Source organism: Camelina sativa, chromosome 19 (genome assembly GCF_030686135.1).
Source record: "Camelina sativa cultivar CO46 ecotype springtype chromosome 19, ASM3068613v1".
Lineage (NCBI taxonomy): Eukaryota > Viridiplantae > Streptophyta > Magnoliopsida > Brassicales > Brassicaceae > Camelina > Camelina sativa.
In genome coordinates, this window is record NC_141898.1 from 216,969 (window position 1) to 237,147 (window position 20,179).

The following is a 20,179-nucleotide window of genomic DNA, read 5'->3' on the forward strand; positions in this document are numbered from 1 at the left end:
AACCCTAAACCTAAACCCTAAACCCTACTAAACCCTAAACCCTAACCCTAAAACCCTAAACCCTAAACCCTAAACCCTAAACCCTAAACCCTAAACCCTAAACCCTAAACCCTAAACCCTAAACCCTAAACCCTAAACCCTAAACCCATAAACCCTAAACCCTAAACCCTAAACCCTAAACCCTAAACCCTAACCCTAAAACCCTAAACCCTAAACCCTAAACCCCTAAACCCTAAACCCTAAACCCTAACCCTAAAACCCTAAACCCTTAAACCCTAAACCCTAAACCCCTAAACCCTAAACCCTAAACCCTAAAACCCTAAACCCCTAAACCCTAAACCCTAAACCCTAAACCCTAAACCCTAAACCCTAAACCCTAACCCTAAACCCTAAACCCTAAACCCTAAACCCTAAACCCTAAACCCTAAACCCTAAACCCTAAACCCTAAACCCTAAACCCTAAACCCTAAACCCTAAACCCTAAACCCTAAACCCTAAACCCTAAACCCTAAACCCTAAACCCTAAACCCTAAACCCTAAACCCTAAACCCTAAACCCTAAACCCTAAACCCTAAACCCTAAACCCTAAACCCTAAACCCTAAACCCTAAACCCTAAACCCTAAACCCTAAACCCTAAACCCTAAACCCTAAACCCTAAACCCTAAACCCTAAACCCTAAACCCTAAACCCTAAACCCTAAACCCTAAACCCTAAACCCTAAACCCTAAACCCTAAACCCTAAACCCTAAACCCTAAACCCTAAACCCTAAACCCTAAACCCTAAACCCTAAACCCTAAACCCTAAACCCTAAACCCTAAACCCTAAACCCTAAACCCTAAACCCTAAACCCTAAACCCTAAACCCTAAACCCTAAACCCTAAACCCTAAACCCTAAACCCTAAACCCTAAACCCTAAACCCTAAACCCTAAACCCTAAACCCTAAACCCTAAACCCTAAACCCTAAACCCTAAACCCTAAACCCTAAACCCTAAACCCTAAACCCTAAACCCTAAACCCTAAACCCTAAACCCTAAACCCTAAACCCTAAACCCTAAACCCTAAACCCTAAACCCTAAACCCTAAACCCTAAACCCTAAACCCTAAACCCTAAACCCTAAACCCTAAACCCTAAACCCTAAACCCTAAACCCTAAACCCTAAACCCTAAACCCTAAACCCTAAACCCTAAACCCTAAACCCTAAACCCTAAACCCTAAACCCTAAACCCTAAACCCTAAACCCTAAACCCTAAACCCTAAACCCTAAACCCTAAACCCTAAACCCTAAACCCTAAACCCTAAACCCTAAACCCTAAACCCTAAACCCTAAACCCTAAACCCTAAACCCTAAACCCTAAACCCTAAACCCTAAACCCTAAACCCTAAACCCTAAACCCTAAACCCTAAACCCTAAACCCTAAACCCTAAACCCTAAACCCTAAACCCTAAACCCTAAACCCTAAACCCTAAACCCTAAACCCTAAACCCTAAACCCTAAACCCTAAACCCTAAACCCTAAACCCTAAACCCTAAACCCTAAACCCTAAACCCTAAACCCTAAACCCTAAACCCTAAACCCTAAACCCTAAACCCTAAACCCTAAACCCTAAACCCTAAACCCTAAACCCTAAACCCTAAACCCTAAACCCTAAACCCTAAACCCTAAACCCTAAACCCTAAACCCTAAACCCTAAACCCTAAACCCTAAACCCTAAACCCTAAACCCTAAACCCTAAACCCTAAACCCTAAACCCTAAACCCTAAACCCTAAACCCTAAACCCTAAACCCTAAACCCTAAACCCTAAACCCTAAACCCTAAACCCTAAACCCTAAACCCTAAACCCTAAACCCTAAACCCTAAACCCTAAACCCTAAACCCTAAACCCTAAACCCTAAACCCTAAACCCTAAACCCTAAACCCTAAACCCTAAACCCTAAACCCTAAACCCTAAACCCTAAACCCTAAACCCTAAACCCTAAACCCTAAACCCTAAACCCTAAACCCTAAACCCTAAACCCTAAACCCTAAACCCTAAACCCTAAACCCTAAACCCTAAACCCTAAACCCTAAACCCTAAACCCTAAACCCTAAACCCTAAACCCTAAACCCTAAACCCTAAACCCTAAACCCTAAACCCTAAACCCTAAACCCTAAACCCTAAACCCTAAACCCTAAACCCTAAACCCTAAACCCTAAACCCTAAACCCTAAACCCTAAACCCTAAACCCTAAACCCTAAACCCTAAACCCTAAACCCTAAACCCTAAACCCTAAACCCTAAACCCTAAACCCTAAACCCTAAACCCTAAACCCTAAACCCTAAACCCTAAACCCTAAACCCTAAACCCTAAACCCTAAACCCTAAACCCTAAACCCTAAACCCTAAACCCTAAACCCTAAACCCTAAACCCTAAACCCTAAACCCTAAACCCTAAACCCTAAACCCTAAACCCTAAACCCTAAACCCTAAACCCTAAACCCTAAACCCTAAACCCTAAACCCTAAACCCTAAACCCTAAACCCTAAACCCTAAACCCTAAACCCTAAACCCTAAACCCTAAACCCTAAATTTCTCTGTACCCTAATTTTTTGTAACCTACAAACCCTATGTTTTTAAATCCTATACCCTATATAAACCCTATGTTTCTATGTACCCTATATTTCTAAATCCTATACCTTATATTTCTGTAGTTAATTGAAAGAGGAAGGAGATTTCTGTAATTAATAGTAATCATATACCTTATATTTCTGTAATTAATAGTAATCCAATACCTTAGCAAAGGTTTAGTGTGCGAAGAGCAAAGGTTTAGCCAAATAACGTCTCAATTTACCCTGGCCATCTTCAGGCTTGAAGACATAGTCAAACTTAAAAGGCTTCTTGGAGGGAATCAGATGAAAGTATCTGGAGCTCGTTTTCCTGTGACGGATCAAACTCAGCTACAGAAGCACAGCCACTTGCTATTTTAGCTTGGTTTAGAGGTCTGCATCTGCAAAAGACCTTGATATTACGCTTGAGTTCGATCACTTTATTGTATAATCGCTTCCTCTCTGATGACTCTTCCAAGTACTGTTTTTCCAGAGTTCCAAGCTTTATCAGCTGCCATAATAAACACGTTAAGGCTTATCAGGTTACAACCAAAGCAAACAAGGTATATTAAGACAACAAGGTATATTAAGACACTAAGGTACTGAGTCAAAAGCTGGAGAGCCCGGGACATTTCTGGTTCTACAAAGGAACATTTCGTGATCTCTTTCACTTGGTTCGATACCAAAGCATGTTCATCCTTCAAGACCTAAGACATGATATAAAAAAAAGGGTGAACATATAACACTAGCAGAAGCAAAATCATAGTTCAACTTAAAACAACCTCCACTTACTATTGCAATTCACAACTGTCGTAATAGTGTTTATATTCAAGAAGATGAGAAAGAAAGTACAGTACCTTAATTTTGTTAACTAAAGTCGAGAATCTTCTGCAAATTTGGAAGCGTTTGTCCATTGGCAGGAAAATTAACTACTGAATTCTCACTTTCTTCCTCTGTTTCATCCAGATCAGTAATGTCATATCATATCAGAGTCAAAGACACAAGTTAATATACAGATATAAAGCAGCATCGTTGCTAATTTCTTGATATTGATCTGGAATAAACCATAGATGATCAGCGAAACCATCAAAAGAAAAGGAATCAAACAAAAATCACAAATCAATCATGAATCTGTAAGCACAAGTCACAATTACGACTACAGAAATGGAACATAATACCTCCTTCAATGGCGGATCTGCGCTAAAGAACCCAAAGAACGAGAGAACCGAAAATTCTGAATCAAAGAGAGCGAGAGAGAGAAGGAGAGTGTGTATGTAAATTGGGGAGAATTTGAATTTAGATGAATAAGAGCCGTTGGATCTAAATAAGCTTTGTAACGTCTATATTATATTACCCAAAGAGGAGCGTGAGAGAGAACATGGACCCGGATCGGGATCCGGATTAATTCCGGGTTACGGATCCTAATGCGTTTTAATTTTGTGATCATATTAAAACGGCAACCTAAATGAAAGCTTATGAAAATACATATATCAAAAGCTCTAAAATCATGGAGCCATCTAAATTAAAGCTCTATCATATAATGTGTTTATTAAATGAAGCTAAATAACCTATTGATATTGTCCTAGCATTAAACTATCCAAATGTTAGGTTTAGTCTAGGAATTATGACATAAGAAATACTTATTCTGGAATGAGTTGCATGCTTTTTTTTTTTGTAACTCTTAATTATATTAGAAGAGGTTTACCAAACTGTACGTGGACTCTGTTTCATAGTTGCGTATGTTAAAAAATAAAAACTATAAGTTTTTTTTTTTTTTTTGCTAAGCATGTAAATATCATTAGAATGAAATAAGGTTTTACAAAAATATTAAAAACCTAATCGAAAAGCAACCTCGGCAAAAAAATAAAACAAGGTTACAATAGAGTTAAGGGAAAATTGGGATGTGAATTAGCGGATCCAAAGTGGCAGTAGGTCCTGCCAGCGCTTCCTGTGACCTCTCGATGTGATGATGTCCTTCATTTCACGGTCCACGATCTTGAAGATGATGGATGGAGCAAGCCTGAAGGATTTGTGCAGGATGTTATTTCGCTGTCTCCATAAATTGTACACGACGACCTGAGCAGATAACTTCCTGATGAGCGAAGGGGCGGTTGGGGAGGATTGTCTGGTCCAAGAGAGGAGTTCAGACCATGAACTGAACAACCTTTGGCGAGGGCAAAGCCTCGTAAATGTTAGCTTCCAGAGTTGAGCAGCAAACTCGCACGCCAGGAAGATATGATCACGAGTCTCAGATGCGATAGAACAAAGACAGCAAGCATCAGACTGAGTTATCCCCCAAGAGGACAGCCTTTGGCGAGTGGGGAGCCTATTCAGGTGACTTACCCACATATGGAAAGCAAATTTAGGTACCGCACCTCTGAACCAGATGGCAGTTGTCCAACTTTGCTTTGGCTTCCTTGGTCTTGTGGCTTCCCAGGTCACCGCTGTAGAGAAGCTGTGATATGGTTTGTTTTCCACACACCAAGTATAAACATCTTTGCCTTGTTCCGGTGACGGGGGTTGCAGGGTGAGGAGGTGATCGTGTATTTCCCGCGCCGCAGGAGATCTAGAGAGAGGTAATCTCCAACCGGAACCATCAATAGCCTCCACCACCTTTGCAGATATGGGAATGCGAAGGCTTCGGGCTCCATAGTCACCAAGTCGCTTTATAAGCGGACCAAGCGTGCATGTGGAATTTGTTTATAGTATTTGTAATTTATTTATGTTTTCTAAATATTACAAATTCTAATTCCAAAACCATAAACTTTATAACATCTTTTAAAAATTTCTAAATAAAGTAATATCACTATAATAATAAGAGTTGCTACTCCGAGCTTATTTGTGTTGGTCAAAGGACTCATTAGCGTCTGAACAATGTATAGAACATTAACCAGAAAAGATGGAGACTTTGAAAGAAAAAGAAAGTCCAGTAAAGACTCCAATTATAAGGATTGAATCTTGGACAAAGAGCTATAAATCCTATTGTGCGCATGTGGAATTTAAAGTATGATACAATTTTCAATACAACCAAAAGACGTTACAAGATGTTATAGTATAGGTGAAACCTAACACAAATGAAAATCATTGGATGACATAATTTGGCCTGGATAAGTCATGACAATCCAAGTCTCATATCAACCGAAAACTTCCCCATTATCTGGAGCTCACAAGCTTTAATCGAATTCTGAGATTCTATTCCCCTGAGGTTATTGAAACTGTCATATTTTCTTTGCCTTGGTCCCACTACCATATTTCGGCTTAGAAATGTTAGAGCTCAAGCTAGTTCGTATGTATACAGAGAGAAGTGTGAAGAAAGAGTTATGATATACGAGAATATGCTTTATGCACAAATGTACGAGAAAGAGTTAAAGGTCTTAATATGGGACGTGTGAGAGGCATGCCTTTTAGAACAACCAATGTTTTCTCTTTGGCTTCTGCTGAACTGGAGCAACTACACTCAGAAAGGAAGATCATAATCAGTGTCATCAAGGACATAGCTACCATTTCGTTACATTTCCAAAGCACAAAACAAACCTTGAATATCGTATAAAGAGTTATAATGCACCTCTGACCAGAAACTTAACCATAACTCTGCACAGTTGCAAACATAAATAGTCACAACTTTGTAACACTTCATTTATCATATGTCACTTCAGATCAAATAGCATTATGTGAAGGTGAAAGGAAAAAAATATTGTAGTCTAACCACGCTTAGGTTCTTGGTATTGAGGTATAATTTCAATGAAGCAAGTGTCTCTAAAGGATGTCAGCAGACATATCTTTGCTGAAAACTGCACAAAGGGAGATACAAAGGAAATTTTGTAAGAAACAGGACAAGGAAAACTACACGAAATTATTGGTTATTTTGTATGTGGTTACGGTACATGTCTTCACAGGATATGTGAAATGTTCACCTATTTATGTAATCCATAAGGAGAGAAAATAAATACATGAAGAAGACGAGATAATAACAAAAGAAACGTAAGTGTTTTCTTGAGAGTTGAGAATTAGAGCACGATGACATGAGAACAATGCAAAGATAATTATTTAAAGTGTCTTTACGTATATTAGTGTTGTAGATAGTATTGAGACAAAAAGTAAACTTACTCTATCAGCCGCTGCTTGTAAGGTAATATGGTCTCCCCATTCTCCAAGTCTGTGATTTAGTTTTGAAACATTTCTTAAACAAAAAAAAAAGAATTTAGAAGCTTAATTAGAAAATAATATGTTTGCAGAACATACTTTGCCATCCTCTTGTAATATCGTTTGTATTTCATTGGAACATAACTTGCATACATAGACCGATTGTCTTTGAGCTGAAATTAGAAGGGAGAAGAGCAATTAGAAAATGAGATAAGAAGAAGGATGTGTACACTGTACACCTACTTTTGAAACAAATATCTATCACGCAAAAGAAAAACTCCAACTGCGACAATGGCTTAGAACTCATAAGACACCTCACCTGTTTTACAACTTCTCCCCTAACTTGTTTGTGGTACTTTGAAGATCGGTATAATTGGTCAGAAAGTGCTCGAAACTGAAAAGACATTATTCTCAATAAGATTGGTCACAAACCGGAGAGAGATAGCATAATGAATGACAGATTGGTTTAAATGTAGCATCCATTCACCTGGCAGTTTCCATCACCAGAGACCTTCAACTCACACAAACCGTACACATTGAGTCTGCAAAGTCAATTAAAGTTAATTAAATTATTAAAAAAAAAGCATCCTACATAATCACTCTCAGCTTGTCTTTTTAAAAGTAAACATCACACAATAATTACACAAACATATTCACAATAACGAGTGAGTGTCCTATCTATATTGAGAAAGGGGAAGAAGTGACCATCAGAAATGTATACTGAGAAAGGGGAAGAAGTGAACATGAGAAATACCTTTGAAGAAGGCGTTGATGATCCAAGGTAGCATCACTTAAGTTGGGAATATAAGAATTAATCCGTGGAACATGCTGGAAACCAAGAACTTATATTTAGACGGAGTGAGAGATGGAAAGAGCTAGGATGGTTTCATTATGTACAAATTAAATATCTAACCAATAATACTACATTCCTTGTATTTGTTGGTACTAGAAAAAAGCTTACAGGTACGGGAGCAAGATTGGAGAGGCGTCTGCCGACTGCACCATCTAGTTTACTGTACTCTTCAGATAACATAAGAGCAATCATCCGATCATCTTCCGTCTCCTTTTGACTGCTCCAAGAGGTTGAACTCGAAGAGTCCCCCATGATTTAAAGCTCGTTCCTTTCTAATTGCTTCAAGAGGTGCAGCTGGGACACAAAATGAATTGAATTATTCAATGATTTGAGTTATGAACACCTAAAATATTCTTCATGAGGAAAAAAAACAAGATTTAAGAGATGATTATATATATCCAGACAATTTCACGTGACCGTGAGAAGATGACAGAGAGCGTGAAAGAGTGAGCGCAAGGATAAACGGAAACAGAAGGCAAAGTGTACATAATAGGGGGGTGGGGCGATAGAAGATGAAATAAAAAGGAATCGATTGGATCTGAGAATGCACCAGATCGGATCTAAAACAGATGGAAAGAAGAAGGATTCAAAAGAGCAGAAAAGTTGAAACCTTTCAAGGCGAAGGAGACAGGAAGATAAGCAAGCAGGTGCCGACGATCTTTTGTTTGACGGCTTCAATGTTGTCCAAAAAGTCCAAAGTTCTGTCCGTCTTTTTTTCACAACTTTATTAAAAAGACAATGGCAGTTTGTTGGCGGATATATTGACCTTCTTACAGCACTCCTCCAAAACCGCGTTCTTTTCTTATACTCCCGAGTCCCTTCTTTCTTTCTATCTTTCTTTCTTTCTTTTTTTTTCTTTCTTGGCGTAAATTCATTCATTCCACTTTTTAATTCCAAGAAAAGTAAACTTTAGGTAATCCAAATAACGTTCAATAGATCACAGGTCCATAATGATTTCTTTCCAAAGTAAACCTTTTGTCCTTGTACTTCATATTCGTTAATGCACTCAAGTCTTCCTTTTTCTGAATTTACTACAAAATTAGTATTAGTATCGGGATCATACATTTCAGTGCCCAACCCTCCTCTTCTTCTTGTTGTGCATTTCCCTGGATGTCAAATTGATAAGTTCCTTAGGTATGGCTGCTCCACTACTTTTTAAAGCCGCAACCAAATCAGGGAATACGTTCCTGTCGTCCTCATTCACAAACAAAATGGCAGTGCCCTTCTCTCCCATCCTAGAGGCCCTACCAATTACATGTATGTACTCCTTGATGGTGCTAGGCATGTCAAACACTATCACCTGCCTTACCACCAAGAGGTCAACTCCTCTGCCTAGAACTCCCGTTGATACAAGAACGGGCACCTCTCCACCCAAAAACGATCCCATCACATCTCTCCTCTCCTTCATTGGCTTCTCCCCATGGATCGATAGAGCTTTTATCCCCGTGACAACAGTTATAGCATTAGCCAAGAGATCTGCACCAACCCTTGAACTCACATAAACAACAGCTGGGGGCTTGAAATGGTTTTTACTTCTCAGTATCTCAAAGAGTTTCTGTTTCTTTTGCTTCGCATCAACCCAAATAGCCAATTGGTTGACAGCCTTGTTAGGTTTGTTGGGTTTGCCTATCGATACCGAAATGATTTCCTTCGCTAGAGACCCTCCCACCTTCTCCACCTCACTCGAGACTGTTGCAGAGAACAGCAAGACCTGCGGTTGTGACAAGGCCTGAAATATTTGCATCACCTGATCCCTGAAGCCTCTCTGAAGCATGCAGTCAACCTCATCCAGCACAAACATCATGATGTTATCAACTTCAATGGTGTGCTTTGCTAGAAGGTCCACAACTCGGCCTGGGGTACCAATGATCAATTCAACACCTTGTTGAATGCGGTAGAGTTGTCCAGACATGGGGTCACCACCTACAACGAGTGCAGTCTTAAATGGCAGTCCCTTTCCGAGCATTTTTGCCTGATCTTCAACTTGGACACAGAGCTCTCTAGTTGGAGCCAAAACCATAGCCAAGGGGCACCTCTGGTCTGAGGGATACTCAGAGCGATATGTTGTACAACGAGAAATAATAGGAACAAGAAAAGAAGCTGTTTTCCCAGAGCCGGTGTCGGCTGAGGCGAGCACACTTTTGCCGCTTAAAGCAGCTGGAATTGCTTGCATCTGGATAGGAGTGGGAAAGTCATAGCCAGCGGTTTCTAAGTTGAGAAGAAGCTTAGGAGGAAGCCCACATGAAGTGAAAGTCAAGGCAGGTGGAGGGACTGCTGCTCCTTGTCCTTGGACATGAATCTCAAGCTTCCTTCTAAGCAGCTCAGCATCATCGAAAGAAGATCCTGGTTCTCTAACGTAGAAGCACTCATCTGTGGCAGGAAACACTCTAGTAGCGTTGTCAATTCTTCTCAGGAGTGTTTCTTTACACTCGAGGCTGCAGACGTCATCGTTGGTCTCGTCACAAATGTATTCACCATAACGATTGCAGATAACACATTTAGGCTCCCCGGAAAGAGGGTCTCTTTGATCTATAGACTTTTGTTTGACAACATCTACAACAAGGATAATAAAAACAAATTTAGAAAATGGCTGGTGAGTAAAACTCTTAGAAATGTCAAAGGGCACTAGATGAGCTCAATAAAACCGTATCAAAACAGAAGATGGATCAGATCTCGGTTCCCATGTCATAAAAGGAGAGTCGATGCAAGAATTACGAATTACTATTTGGTACAGAGTACAGACTAACTAACCAGTGAGGTGCGGGATGCACACTTCTTCAATCATTATTCAGAGGAACCAGCTTCTGCAATCTATATGCACAAGACAAGATAATGAATCAGTAAAACATCGTCAACGAAAGGAAAAATACCTAACACATGGAACCAGAGCTCCCCTGCGACAAAGACATCAATCTCAATACTGCAACTGAAAGAGAGTAGAACCAAATCATCAAGGAGAGATATACAAATAATAGATTCGCAAACAGAAGGAGTATCCGATCGTAAGGTTGATTGATCAATGGCAATTCACAAGGGGACGAGAAGGGAAGAAGAAGAAGACAATTGAGGGGGATATAATAGGACATATAATGGGCTTTTTACTGGGCCATACACAATCAGGTTCGGCTGCAAATATCCAGAAGAAGAAAAACTAACATCACCGGTTCGGTCTTACATTAAAAAAAAAAAAAAAAAAAAAAAAAAAAAAATCACTATTAAAATTCCCACAATATACATGGATTTTCAAAACTTTACCAACTCGTAAAATTGGTTGACGATCTTAACGTGAAATATGGTCCGAGTTATGGCCTCCTGTTTAATGGAATTATTCCAAATCCACTTTTCGTCGTCAGAGAAACTCATAGAATCTCTCAACCGCGGTACAAAGAACGGAGAGACGACTTCGTCAAATAAGATTCGAGTTTGGGTGGCTGCTGCGAACAGGGAAAGAGAAAGGATTAGGAAAAAGGTCACCGCTGTTGAAATCTAATAAGTTGATGCAATCAGATTGAGACGTATGTACCTGATTTACATGCTGCCCTTGTAGATATTTTATGCAAATATTACTCTCCTCACTTCATGAAGAAAACTTCACAACAACACAAGTGCTGAGGAGTCCCTTTTCTTTTAACACATCCTACACGTGACGTACGCAAGAGAATCTGTGAAGGGGGAACTAATATTTGATAAGAGCAGGTAGTGATGCATGAAGTTCTGACAAGCACTGGAACATCCAGTTCAGTAACTGTTCTCTTGGTAGCTCCAACAGAAGTTCCGCCTGCACATATCATGTAAAGCCCTTAAGTTCATCTTAAGCGTGGCTTATGAAAAAAAAAGATTACACAAATACCACTAATTTACTCATAAAGTACCATTATTTGATCTCCTTCGTATATCAAGGAGCTTCGGTAAACGTCACAAGTCATGGAATCTGTGATCAGCTTGAACACCTTCTTACTCATATTTGTTTTCATGACAACTATCTTGCCTGATGCATATATTTTGTTTACTCCAAGATCAGCTGCCATGCGTCTCACATACAGCTTCTTTAGAATAATCTCCATGGAGTAAGGTTCTTTCCCATATTGGCGACGCAGGTTCTCTGTGAATTGCATTAGACTCCACATATCTTTCTCAGCTGCTTTTTCAGCTTCATTGATGATCTCCATCGGATTTTCCAGGTAATTTACATACTCAGAGGGAAGCCGGGGGTTAATATTTATGTCAATCTGGAAAACAGAGCAAAATGAGGAATTATAAAGTCATCAATTACTACAGTTCGAGGCATAACAACTGCATTGAAATTTTAACTTCTCCAGTTACTCCTGCACAAGTAAAGAGACCTAGAAACTATCATACTTAGCCTTCATGATACACTTGGAAACATTTTGATCTTGTGTAATTTTTAATCTAAAACAAAACCTTTCTTACAAGTTGAAATGGAACATACCATCACAAGGTTATATGGAACCGAAAAAATACGGAGTTCCTCCACCTAGAAACAACCAACAAGATTGACTCACAAGTCAATAACCAAGCCTAATTTTAAAAAGGATAGACATAAGGCTCATCAGTGTCACAATCACTGAGAATGTAGAAGGAGACTTTAATCATAATATACCTTGGACAGACTCTCAAAAAGCATTTCAAAGAAGAGATCGATACCGACATTTCCAACATCCCCCGTCTGTTGTTCTCCAAAGATAGTCCCAAAACCTCTTATACCCATATCCCTCTCCGCAAGTTGGAAACCTTGTCCAAGTTCACGGCACTCTTCAAGAGCGCTAAGCCTTTCCTGCATAGTCAGCGTATACATTACATGCCAGCGTCTGCCAAGGGAATAGAACAAATAAAGTCACCCCCAATACCAGTGCTTGATCAGAGAGTAGCGATTTATCGGGATAAAATAGATAGGCATGAGCTTCTTTATCCGCCCGACCAACCCTTCCACGCAACTGTTGACCGCAACAAAAGAAAGAAATGTAAGAAGCTATTCACCTTTTGTTGTGATAGATAACTACAATAGAAATGACGCAAAATAAAGAAAAACAGGTAACTTTGGCACCTGGTACAACTGAGCGAGCCCAAATTGTTGAACATCCTGAATGATTATGGTATTTGCATTTTGAATATCAAGTCCACTTTCAACGATATTAGTACATATGAGAATTTTGATCTTTCCTTGCGCAAATCTCTCCATCGTTTCCTCTAGTTGTTTCGAGTATTGCTGTGTATACATCAATGTAGCAGGATAGCAAAAACAGTGCTTAGGAGGAATCCATGAGATGTGCTTATATCGGATGAATGAGCATCCAAATGTCAAGTGCTGCTAAGAAAGGCCACAACATACCTTTCCATGTGCCATAGCAATGTCAATATCTGGAAATGCTTCTTCAAGAAAATCCATCACTTCTTCTAGTCCTGTTAAGGAAGAATAAAGTGGTAAATCGATAATGGACAAATGTAAAGGCTGGAAATGAGAAAAAAATATTCCACGGTCAAGAAGTTTCTGATTATACTAGTCTCTGAGTTACGACCAAGATCAAAGGTAGTCATATTAAGAGAAAACGTAGCAAAAGACAAATCGCATTCTACCCTTAATCCGAGGCAAGACATAGAAAACTTGGCCACCACGATCCAGCTCGTTTTTTATTGCTTCTATCACCTTTTCCTTACGGAATGACGAAAGATGTGTTTTTATTGGAATCCTCTCCGGAGGCGGTGTGGAGATTAGACTAAAACATTAAGAAGAAAAAAAGGCTTATTTATTAGTCTCATCGAATTCTATCAGTGCGTATATAATATTAAACACATCATGTCGCAACCTGGCATCCCGGAATCCAGTCAAAGCTAAGTACAGTGTCCTTGGTATGGGTGTTGCGGATAATGTAAGCACATCCACCGATGTTTTGAAAGATGCAATCTTTTCTTTCTGCTTGACCCCAAATCTCTGTTAAGTTAGAAAACATTATCGTCAACTAATCCAAGTATCATTCCAAGATTATGCATAAACAACTTATTTTCAATGAATATAGAGCAGAACCTGTTCCTCATCAACCACAAGGAGGCCTAAGTTACTGTACACAACACGGCTCCCGAGAAGTGAGTGAGTGCCCACAATGATATTGAGATGTCCATTTTTTATCATTTCCAAATACTCCTCCTTTTCTGCTTTAGTCTGCATAATGTCGAAGATGTGACTATGGTCAATTCCAGGTAAAACCATGAACAACTTACACACAGCCGACAGCATGTAACCCACAACCACTAAAGTCTGAAACAAAATTGAGTGTTCTGCATTGACATGTGTAGAGTTTACCAGTTTGCATCTGGAAAAACTCAAAGAAGAAATTTTTTTTCTCAGAAACAGTGATTCAATACCTGAAACCGACTTAAAAGGCCCACTTTGATTTGTGGATACAAGGAAAACCGCTCTGAGATTACATCGTAATGTTGCTTCGCCAATACAATAGTCGGTGCTAAAACCATAGCTTGTTTTCCAGCTGAAACCACACAAAAGATGGCTCGTAGAGCAACCTCAGTTTTACCAAACCCAACATCTCCACAGATCAATCGGTCCATAGGTGTTTCTCTCTCTGTCAAATCCTTCTCAACATCCAAGAAAGCCTGCAAGGAAAACTCAGCTTTAAGTAAATTGGAATATGAATGATGAAAAGTAAAAGATAGCTGGCAATAATACCTGCTTCTGGTCGGGTGTAGCGTTATAAGGAAATTGAGCAGCAAAATCAGCCATGATGGGGTTTTTTGGATAAGGATATCTCTTCTGTCTAAGCCTATGAAGATATAGCTCCATCAAGTCAACGACCATTTTCTGAATTGCTACTTTTCCTTTGGTCTTTCTTCTTTCCCAAACACTAGTGTCACTCAGCCGACTCAAAGTACGAGGCCGTTTGGACTCATTTGGACTGGAACAGAACATACAAATATGATGACATGAATAAACCAGCAGTAAGGGACAAAGACAGGGACGGCAAAGGAGGGGTTTTCAATGTACAAAAGGAAGATAGAGCCACGGCACCAAACAAAAGCGAGACAAAAACTGTGAGCTGAGTCAATTTAGAAAGAGGAAAGACATACAGATTGTATCGGTAGAGCAAACGTGAGGCCTGTTTGAGGGGAAGCTTGGCCATGCCATCCGCATACTCTATAAAGACATATTCGAGGGGCTCTGAGGAATCCTTGGGGACATCAAATTTTATCCCAACAAAACGCCCAATGCCTACTTTCTTGTGCACCACATAATCACCGGAAAGGAGACTGTAAGGGTCAACCTTGTAGCTAAAACCACCCGCACCAGCAGCCTCTGTACCTTGCCTAAATCCTTTGAGCTTCTGCAAACCCCTCTCTTGTTGTTCCCTGACCATATGAATGTACTTCTCGGCCTCCTCAGAGTCCATGGCTGGCCTAGCGGTCTCTCTCTTGCCGAGGTCACGCCGAATCCTCTCGTTGAGGAGGGAAATTGAGTCGCTTTCCGCTAACTCTGGCTTCTCTCTCCATCTGGTAGGTTTTGCGGCAGTAGCGGAGAGAGAGGAAACAGTGACCACCAGCGGAGGAAGAGATGATGAGTTTCGGGTGATGGAGGAGCGCCTGAGCCTGAGCCTGAGCCTGAGAGAGAAGAGCCTCCGCGGCGAAGGAAAGGAGCAGAGCTTGAAGACGAGGGGTATAGTAATCGGGTCGGGATTTGGGAGCAAAGATGTCATCCTTAACAAAGAAAGAAGAACCCCAGAGGTTTTAGATTGAGAAGGGGATAGATAATGAAGAGAGAGAGTGTGAAAATGAGATGCTTAGCTTTTTTTAGCTTAAGGGTGGTTAGTTTGCTACAGGGAGCAGCTTCCAAGCACACATTTTAGGATTTGCGTGGTTGAGTAAAAAATTGTACATCATCCATCCCTTCCGTAATTAAAAAAAACTGGCAATTTTATCCCTTGATTAAGATACAATGTTCCAAAGATTTCATACCAAACAAAGAAGAATACTACTCAAATATAATACTACAAATTTTATCTTCAGCCTGGCTTGTTGTTTCGGGGACACTTGATAACATATGAATACACACCTGTTGCATTAATTTATCGCTGAACAGATTATATATAACCTCCCATGAGTTATGATTTATGATTTATGAATGCTACACAATACATACATACATTACATACGAGAGTTTTTTTTTTGTTGTATTGGCTTAAACATAGTAAATCATGCCAACTTCAATGAGGCTGATGTGAGGAACGTTGAGTGCTACAGCTGGTCCTCTGCAGTTCTTCCTCAAGAAAGAATAGCCAACATCAATCGTCATCTTCTTCAACCAGGACGATGATTTCCTCGATTTCACATATGAGTGACCCATTATATATGCTACACCCGCCTCTTTCGCTCGTATTAGATCCATTAGCTCTTCCCTCACAGAGGACTCCATCCCACCACCACTTGACGGCGTTAACCTGAACCTCACACGCCGCCTCCTCACTTGCCCTTGTGGATACTCATCCTCGTACACTGAGCGCAAACTCTGCAGGGTCATGGATTTACTACTGCTTTGTATGGTGGGCTCAGCAAAATCACTCTCCTCTGAAACCGCCGTCAGGATTGAGTTAGAGAGACTCTTCTGACTGCTTAAAACTGCCATTCTCCCATCATAGGATTGAGACTCAGAAGAAGCCAAGGAGGATTGTTGGAGGTCGCTTGCTTCCATCTGGATGAACTCCGCTATGCTCTGTACAAGCTGATTCTCAAAGTCCCCGTCTTCCCGTTGAATGTCATTGTACCCGTACCTCACTACGCACCTGTACATACGATAAGGCTTGGGGCAAACACGCCCAATGAGATAACGTTCCTCAGGGGACACATGAGGCACTGGAACTGATTTCACACAAACAAACACCACGACTTTATGGAATGCCGGGAGATTGGTGACAAAGTGAGAGAAAATTGCAGGAACCCCAGTTGCAAGTTCTGAGTATACGAGTCCTATTCCAGGCACACGTACAATACCAAGACTAGGTCCTAATCCCAGCAACCACTTCAACGAAACTTTGTTATGAAGATCAAAGCTGTATTTCCTGCGGGTCCCATAGTGCCACACATACATGGCAATCATGAGTATGAACGCAAGCACCAAAGGCACCCAACCACCCTGGGGAACTTTCATGAGCGCTGCTGAGAGGTACACACCTTCAATTATCCATACAGTTCCAAGAAACAAAGCCGCTAGAAAAATACTCTTCTCCCAAACCACAACTATGACAAGAGCCATGAAAAACGTCGTGACGAACATTACTATTATGCATGCGAGTCCTGTGGTGAGTATTAAGAGAAACACCATCAAACAATCAGATCCTGGAGAGGGAAAAAAAAAATAGTTTCCAATAATATAAAGTTTACCGTAGGCATTTCCAATCAAAGTTGTGTCTCGAAAGCCTATAGCTATTGCAAGAGTAAGGATCATTAGGATCCAGTTGATCTCCGGGATATAGATCTGTCCATATATATGTTTCGAAGTGTGGACTACTTTGATGCGTGGGAAGCACCCAAGGGCATGACATTGTTTGATTATTGAGAACGTAGCGGTTATCACAGCCTGACTGCCAACAATGGCTGCAAGCGTGGCAATGACAAAGACAGGCCAGAAAACAGTATCTGCATAATGGACCAGGATCATGTAAAATTGTCAATAATCACAAGAAAACAAGTGAATATTAAACACTGGTGTCAGAATGAACGAACCTGGGATTGAACCGTAAAAGCTGTTAGGAATAGACCCGAGGTTCTTTGACAAGAAAGCTGCTTGGCCCATGTATTGTACCACCAGGCAAGGGTACACGACAACAGCGAAAGCAAGCTGCACAAAACAAAAAGAAGAGAATGTAAAGAAACAAAGCTGCGAAACCAGCATGGACTTATACTTATGGATAACTAGCAAGGTTGACAGATAAAAATAACTGAACTAGACACGCAACCTCTGCTTACTCGGATTGAGAGCGAGGTGAAATGGCCAAGATTTGCAAACATAGCTTCAGTACCTGATAAGACAGTGATAATTACTTTAGCGAACCAGCTCACACGATTCAAAACAAACAATTTTACGGTCATGTCTTGATCCAGAACAGAACTACCTGTCACAGAAAGAAGAACCCCTCCAAGAGAAATCCATCCATCTTGACCAGTCACTCTGAAGAATTTGATGATATAAAGCGGGGAAATTGCATGTATTATCTTTGGATTCCAGTGTATGATGTTGTATAAACCGATGAAGAGTATTGAAATAAGCCAGATTATCACAATTGGTGCAAACATGAAGGCCACCCTGTGAGTACCACAGTGTTGTAAAGCAAACAGTCCAACCAATACGACAGAGGCGATCACCAGAAGTTCGCCTGCAGTGAATTAAGAGAAGACCCTTCAGATATCCCTCCAAAACAAAAGAAAGTCAACAAGATGTATTCAAACAACAAGATACAAGCACATGGTCCAAGTAACACGCATTAGATACCATCAGTCAATTTCTTCTCGGTAGCTTGCAAGCCTGACATGGACGACATAACTGAGAGGAAGCAGGAGTGAGTCAGTCAGATATTGACCAAACAAAAAACCATAGTGATGAATGAAAATAGAAGAATGCTCACGAAGAAGGTGGGTGATTTCAACTACAAGTAACAGCAGATGATAATGAGCAAGTCCAAGGAGGGAGAGAGGCATACTTTACCTGATATAGCTGGAGTCAGAACCCCGTCTCCTATGACTATAGCAGCTCCAAAAAGTACAAGGACCAGCAAAGCGGTCCTATGGCTTTTGTGCTTTTCAAGAAATCTTCTAAAGCGGGATGAAGCTCCAGTACCCGTGGACGGACCAAACTTGTAAGCTGGGAGCTCTTCATCAGCAGCTTGCTGGTTAGGAAGTAAGCTAAGCTTTGCATGCCTACAAAGCAGCGAATAGAGAGCAAACGTTCCGCCTAGAGAGGGAAACAAAAAAAAGGGGGAAAAAGACTGTATCATGCGGAGGGTCTTAAAAATTGGGCAGAAGGAAAGATAAAAGTTGAACAGAAGAGGTTGCTCGTTTCCTACACTGCACCTTCTCCATTATCATCGGCACTCAGTAAAAGAAGAAGGTACTTGAGAAGAGGAATCAGGGTGAGGGTCCAGAAAATCAAAGAGAAAGCACCAAATACGGTTTCCTCGTTCTGATGCTTATGCAACTTTCCAATAAATGTGCTACGAAAGACATAAAGAGGAGATGTACTGAGGTCACCGTAGACTACACCAAAACTCTGGTAGGCCAAAATCAAGTTCCTCGAGCTCGAGAGATTAATCCACGACAGCTGAAGGAACAACAAAACAATTCAGTAAGTAAGTCGGAAAACGGAAAACAGAGCAACATAAGAAAGCTAAAGTTTTTTTTTTTTTTTTTTTAATTTTAGATTAAGAAGACAAGAAGAAGAAGAAGAAGAAAGAGGTAGAAGAAATGAACAGTTTAAAGTGGGCATAATAAAGGAGCTAACTTGAGAAGGATTCCGACGGGGCGAGACTCCAGATTCGGCCGTCGGCAACATCGCGGGCAAAAGATCAAAATTGAGCGAATCAGGTTGGACTGGAGGAGCTCTTAAACGAAACCCATCATCTTATCTCTAGTGAAGTATTTGTCTCTCTCCTCCTATCATCAAATCTCCAACCTTAATTCTTTTTAGTTTAACTAATTAATACTCTCTCAACGCGGGAGGGAACCTTACTGTGTGCATCTCCTCCACTCACTCTAAGTCCTATCTCTATCTATCTATCTATCTATCTATCTCAGGCTCCAATTAGTAGCAATTTTCCTCGAGAAGTGAAACTCTCACACACACACAGTCTGTTTGACTAGCAATAATCAGCTCCAATAACCAATTAATTTTCCTCGAAAAAGTGAAACTCACGCACTCACGCACAGGCTGCACAGTCTGACTGGGGAAATCAACAACAGAACAGTCACGTTTTTCCGGCCTCGGGTTGGCCCCACCTAAATAAAACTAGTCAGGCCCATGATGATTGGAGGAAGTTTGATGTCTTTTAACAGTTCGAATCATGGGTTCTCGAAGAAGCCCATCATACACGTCTTGTTACTAATTAATCAACACATTATATCTTATCTTACAAGTATAATAAGGCCCATTTATTCAAAATAGAAAGAATAATTATTGAAATTTGTCATGAAACTAGAGAATTGAAAGTTGTAAATCTCTTGTTATTCTTATTGATAAATCGAATGAGGTTATATATATATAGTAAAGGCAAAATCTAAAACCTAAACCGACTAAGTATAAAGGAGATGGCCAACGGGCTTTATTGCCTTGGACGTACAGGGGTCCTGTACGGGCCGTGTATGGGCCGGTTATGAAAGATCCACTCCAAGTGTTTTACAATACTCCCCCTTGGATGACATAACCGTGCTGATGCTAAGGGATCGATGCAATACGCTTGGGGTGCTGCCTCATTAAAATCTTACCAGGAAAACCCAATGGGACAAAACCATGGTGAAGGAAAAAGAGTACAGCACGCATTGCTCCCCCTGTTCTAAGCATCCCTAAAGTCCTTAAGCCTCCGCA

The 20,179-nt window shown here is 40.6% G+C and overlaps 5 protein-coding genes and 1 pseudogene across 13 annotated transcripts; all 6 read right to left on the reverse strand.

Annotated features, from left to right (window-relative positions):
• Positions 1-2,868: 2,868 nt before the first annotated feature.
• Positions 2,869-3,502, reverse strand: LOC147920005 (kinesin-like protein KIN-14S pseudogene; annotated as a pseudogene).
• Positions 3,503-4,496: 994 nt separating this feature from the next.
• LOC147920006 (uncharacterized) lies at positions 4,497-5,276 on the reverse strand (the record flags this gene model as incomplete). Its single annotated transcript, XM_087503089.1, has 1 exon — positions 4,497-5,276. A coding segment is annotated over one exon (780 nt), but the record flags the coding sequence as incomplete, so codon positions are not given.
• A 310-nt stretch (positions 5,277-5,586) lies between these two features.
• On the reverse strand, positions 5,587-8,349 carry LOC147920007 (OVARIAN TUMOR DOMAIN-containing deubiquitinating enzyme 12-like). Of its 3 annotated transcripts, none has more exons than XM_087502649.1 (10): positions 8,195-8,349; positions 7,693-7,878; positions 7,486-7,559; positions 7,219-7,273; positions 7,051-7,125; positions 6,831-6,904; positions 6,696-6,744; positions 6,295-6,379; positions 6,123-6,179; positions 5,587-6,039 (listed from the first exon to the last, which is right to left on the reverse strand). In XM_087502649.1, exons 2-10 carry the CDS (start codon positions 7,834-7,836, stop codon positions 5,993-5,995), a joined length of 660 nt encoding a protein of 219 aa, XP_087358775.1. In that variant the 5' UTR covers positions 7,837-7,878; positions 8,195-8,349; the 3' UTR covers positions 5,587-5,992. The 3 variants fall into 3 exon arrangements, with proteins under 3 accessions (XP_087358775.1, XP_087358776.1, XP_087358777.1); XM_087502650.1 differs by having other exon boundaries at positions 7,989-8,313; XM_087502651.1 differs by lacking the exon at positions 8,195-8,349 and adding an exon at positions 7,997-8,189.
• Positions 8,350-8,492: 143 nt separating this feature from the next.
• LOC147920008 (DEAD-box ATP-dependent RNA helicase 41-like) lies at positions 8,493-10,644 on the reverse strand. 2 transcript variants are annotated; one of them, XM_087502648.1, is made up of 3 exons: positions 10,551-10,644; positions 10,336-10,395; positions 8,493-10,137 (listed from the first exon to the last, which is right to left on the reverse strand). In XM_087502648.1, exons 2-3 carry the CDS (start codon positions 10,367-10,369, stop codon positions 8,651-8,653), a joined length of 1,521 nt encoding a protein of 506 aa, XP_087358774.1. In that variant the 5' UTR covers positions 10,370-10,395; positions 10,551-10,644; the 3' UTR covers positions 8,493-8,650. The 2 variants fall into 2 exon arrangements, with proteins under 2 accessions (XP_087358774.1, XP_087358773.1); XM_087502647.1 differs by having other exon boundaries at positions 10,336-10,629.
• A 3-nt stretch (positions 10,645-10,647) lies between these two features.
• On the reverse strand, positions 10,648-15,468 carry LOC104773485 (putative ATP-dependent helicase At3g02060, chloroplastic). Of its 4 annotated transcripts, none has more exons than XM_087502641.1 (15): positions 14,683-15,443; positions 14,285-14,510; positions 13,966-14,211; positions 13,628-13,762; positions 13,410-13,534; positions 13,180-13,319; positions 12,935-13,005; positions 12,650-12,811; positions 12,453-12,539; positions 12,206-12,379; positions 12,035-12,079; positions 11,457-11,813; positions 11,108-11,362; positions 10,840-11,015; positions 10,648-10,710 (listed from the first exon to the last, which is right to left on the reverse strand). In XM_087502641.1, the coding sequence occupies exons 1-13, from the start codon at positions 15,303-15,305 to the stop codon at positions 11,261-11,263; spliced, it is 2,493 nt and encodes an 830-aa protein (XP_087358767.1). In that variant the 5' UTR covers positions 15,306-15,443; the 3' UTR covers positions 10,648-10,710; positions 10,840-11,015; positions 11,108-11,260. The 4 variants fall into 4 exon arrangements, with proteins under 4 accessions (XP_087358767.1, XP_087358768.1, XP_087358765.1 ...); XM_087502642.1 differs by having other exon boundaries at positions 10,840-11,018; XM_087502639.1 differs by having other exon boundaries at positions 10,648-11,015; positions 14,683-15,468.
• Positions 15,469-15,643: 175 nt separating this feature from the next.
• LOC147920009 (potassium transporter 4-like) lies at positions 15,644-19,668 on the reverse strand. Of its 3 annotated transcripts, none has more exons than XM_087502643.1 (9): positions 19,100-19,668; positions 18,673-18,919; positions 18,308-18,553; positions 18,095-18,145; positions 17,718-17,978; positions 17,572-17,624; positions 17,329-17,443; positions 16,987-17,241; positions 15,644-16,899 (listed from the first exon to the last, which is right to left on the reverse strand). In XM_087502643.1, the coding sequence occupies exons 1-9, from the start codon at positions 19,148-19,150 to the stop codon at positions 15,788-15,790; spliced, it is 2,391 nt and encodes a 796-aa protein (XP_087358769.1). In that variant the 5' UTR covers positions 19,151-19,668; the 3' UTR covers positions 15,644-15,787. The 3 variants fall into 3 exon arrangements, with proteins under 3 accessions (XP_087358769.1, XP_087358771.1, XP_087358772.1); XM_087502645.1 differs by having other exon boundaries at positions 18,666-18,919; positions 19,100-19,566; XM_087502646.1 differs by having other exon boundaries at positions 17,562-17,624; positions 18,666-18,919; positions 19,100-19,564.
• Positions 19,669-20,179: the final 511 nt, after the last annotated feature.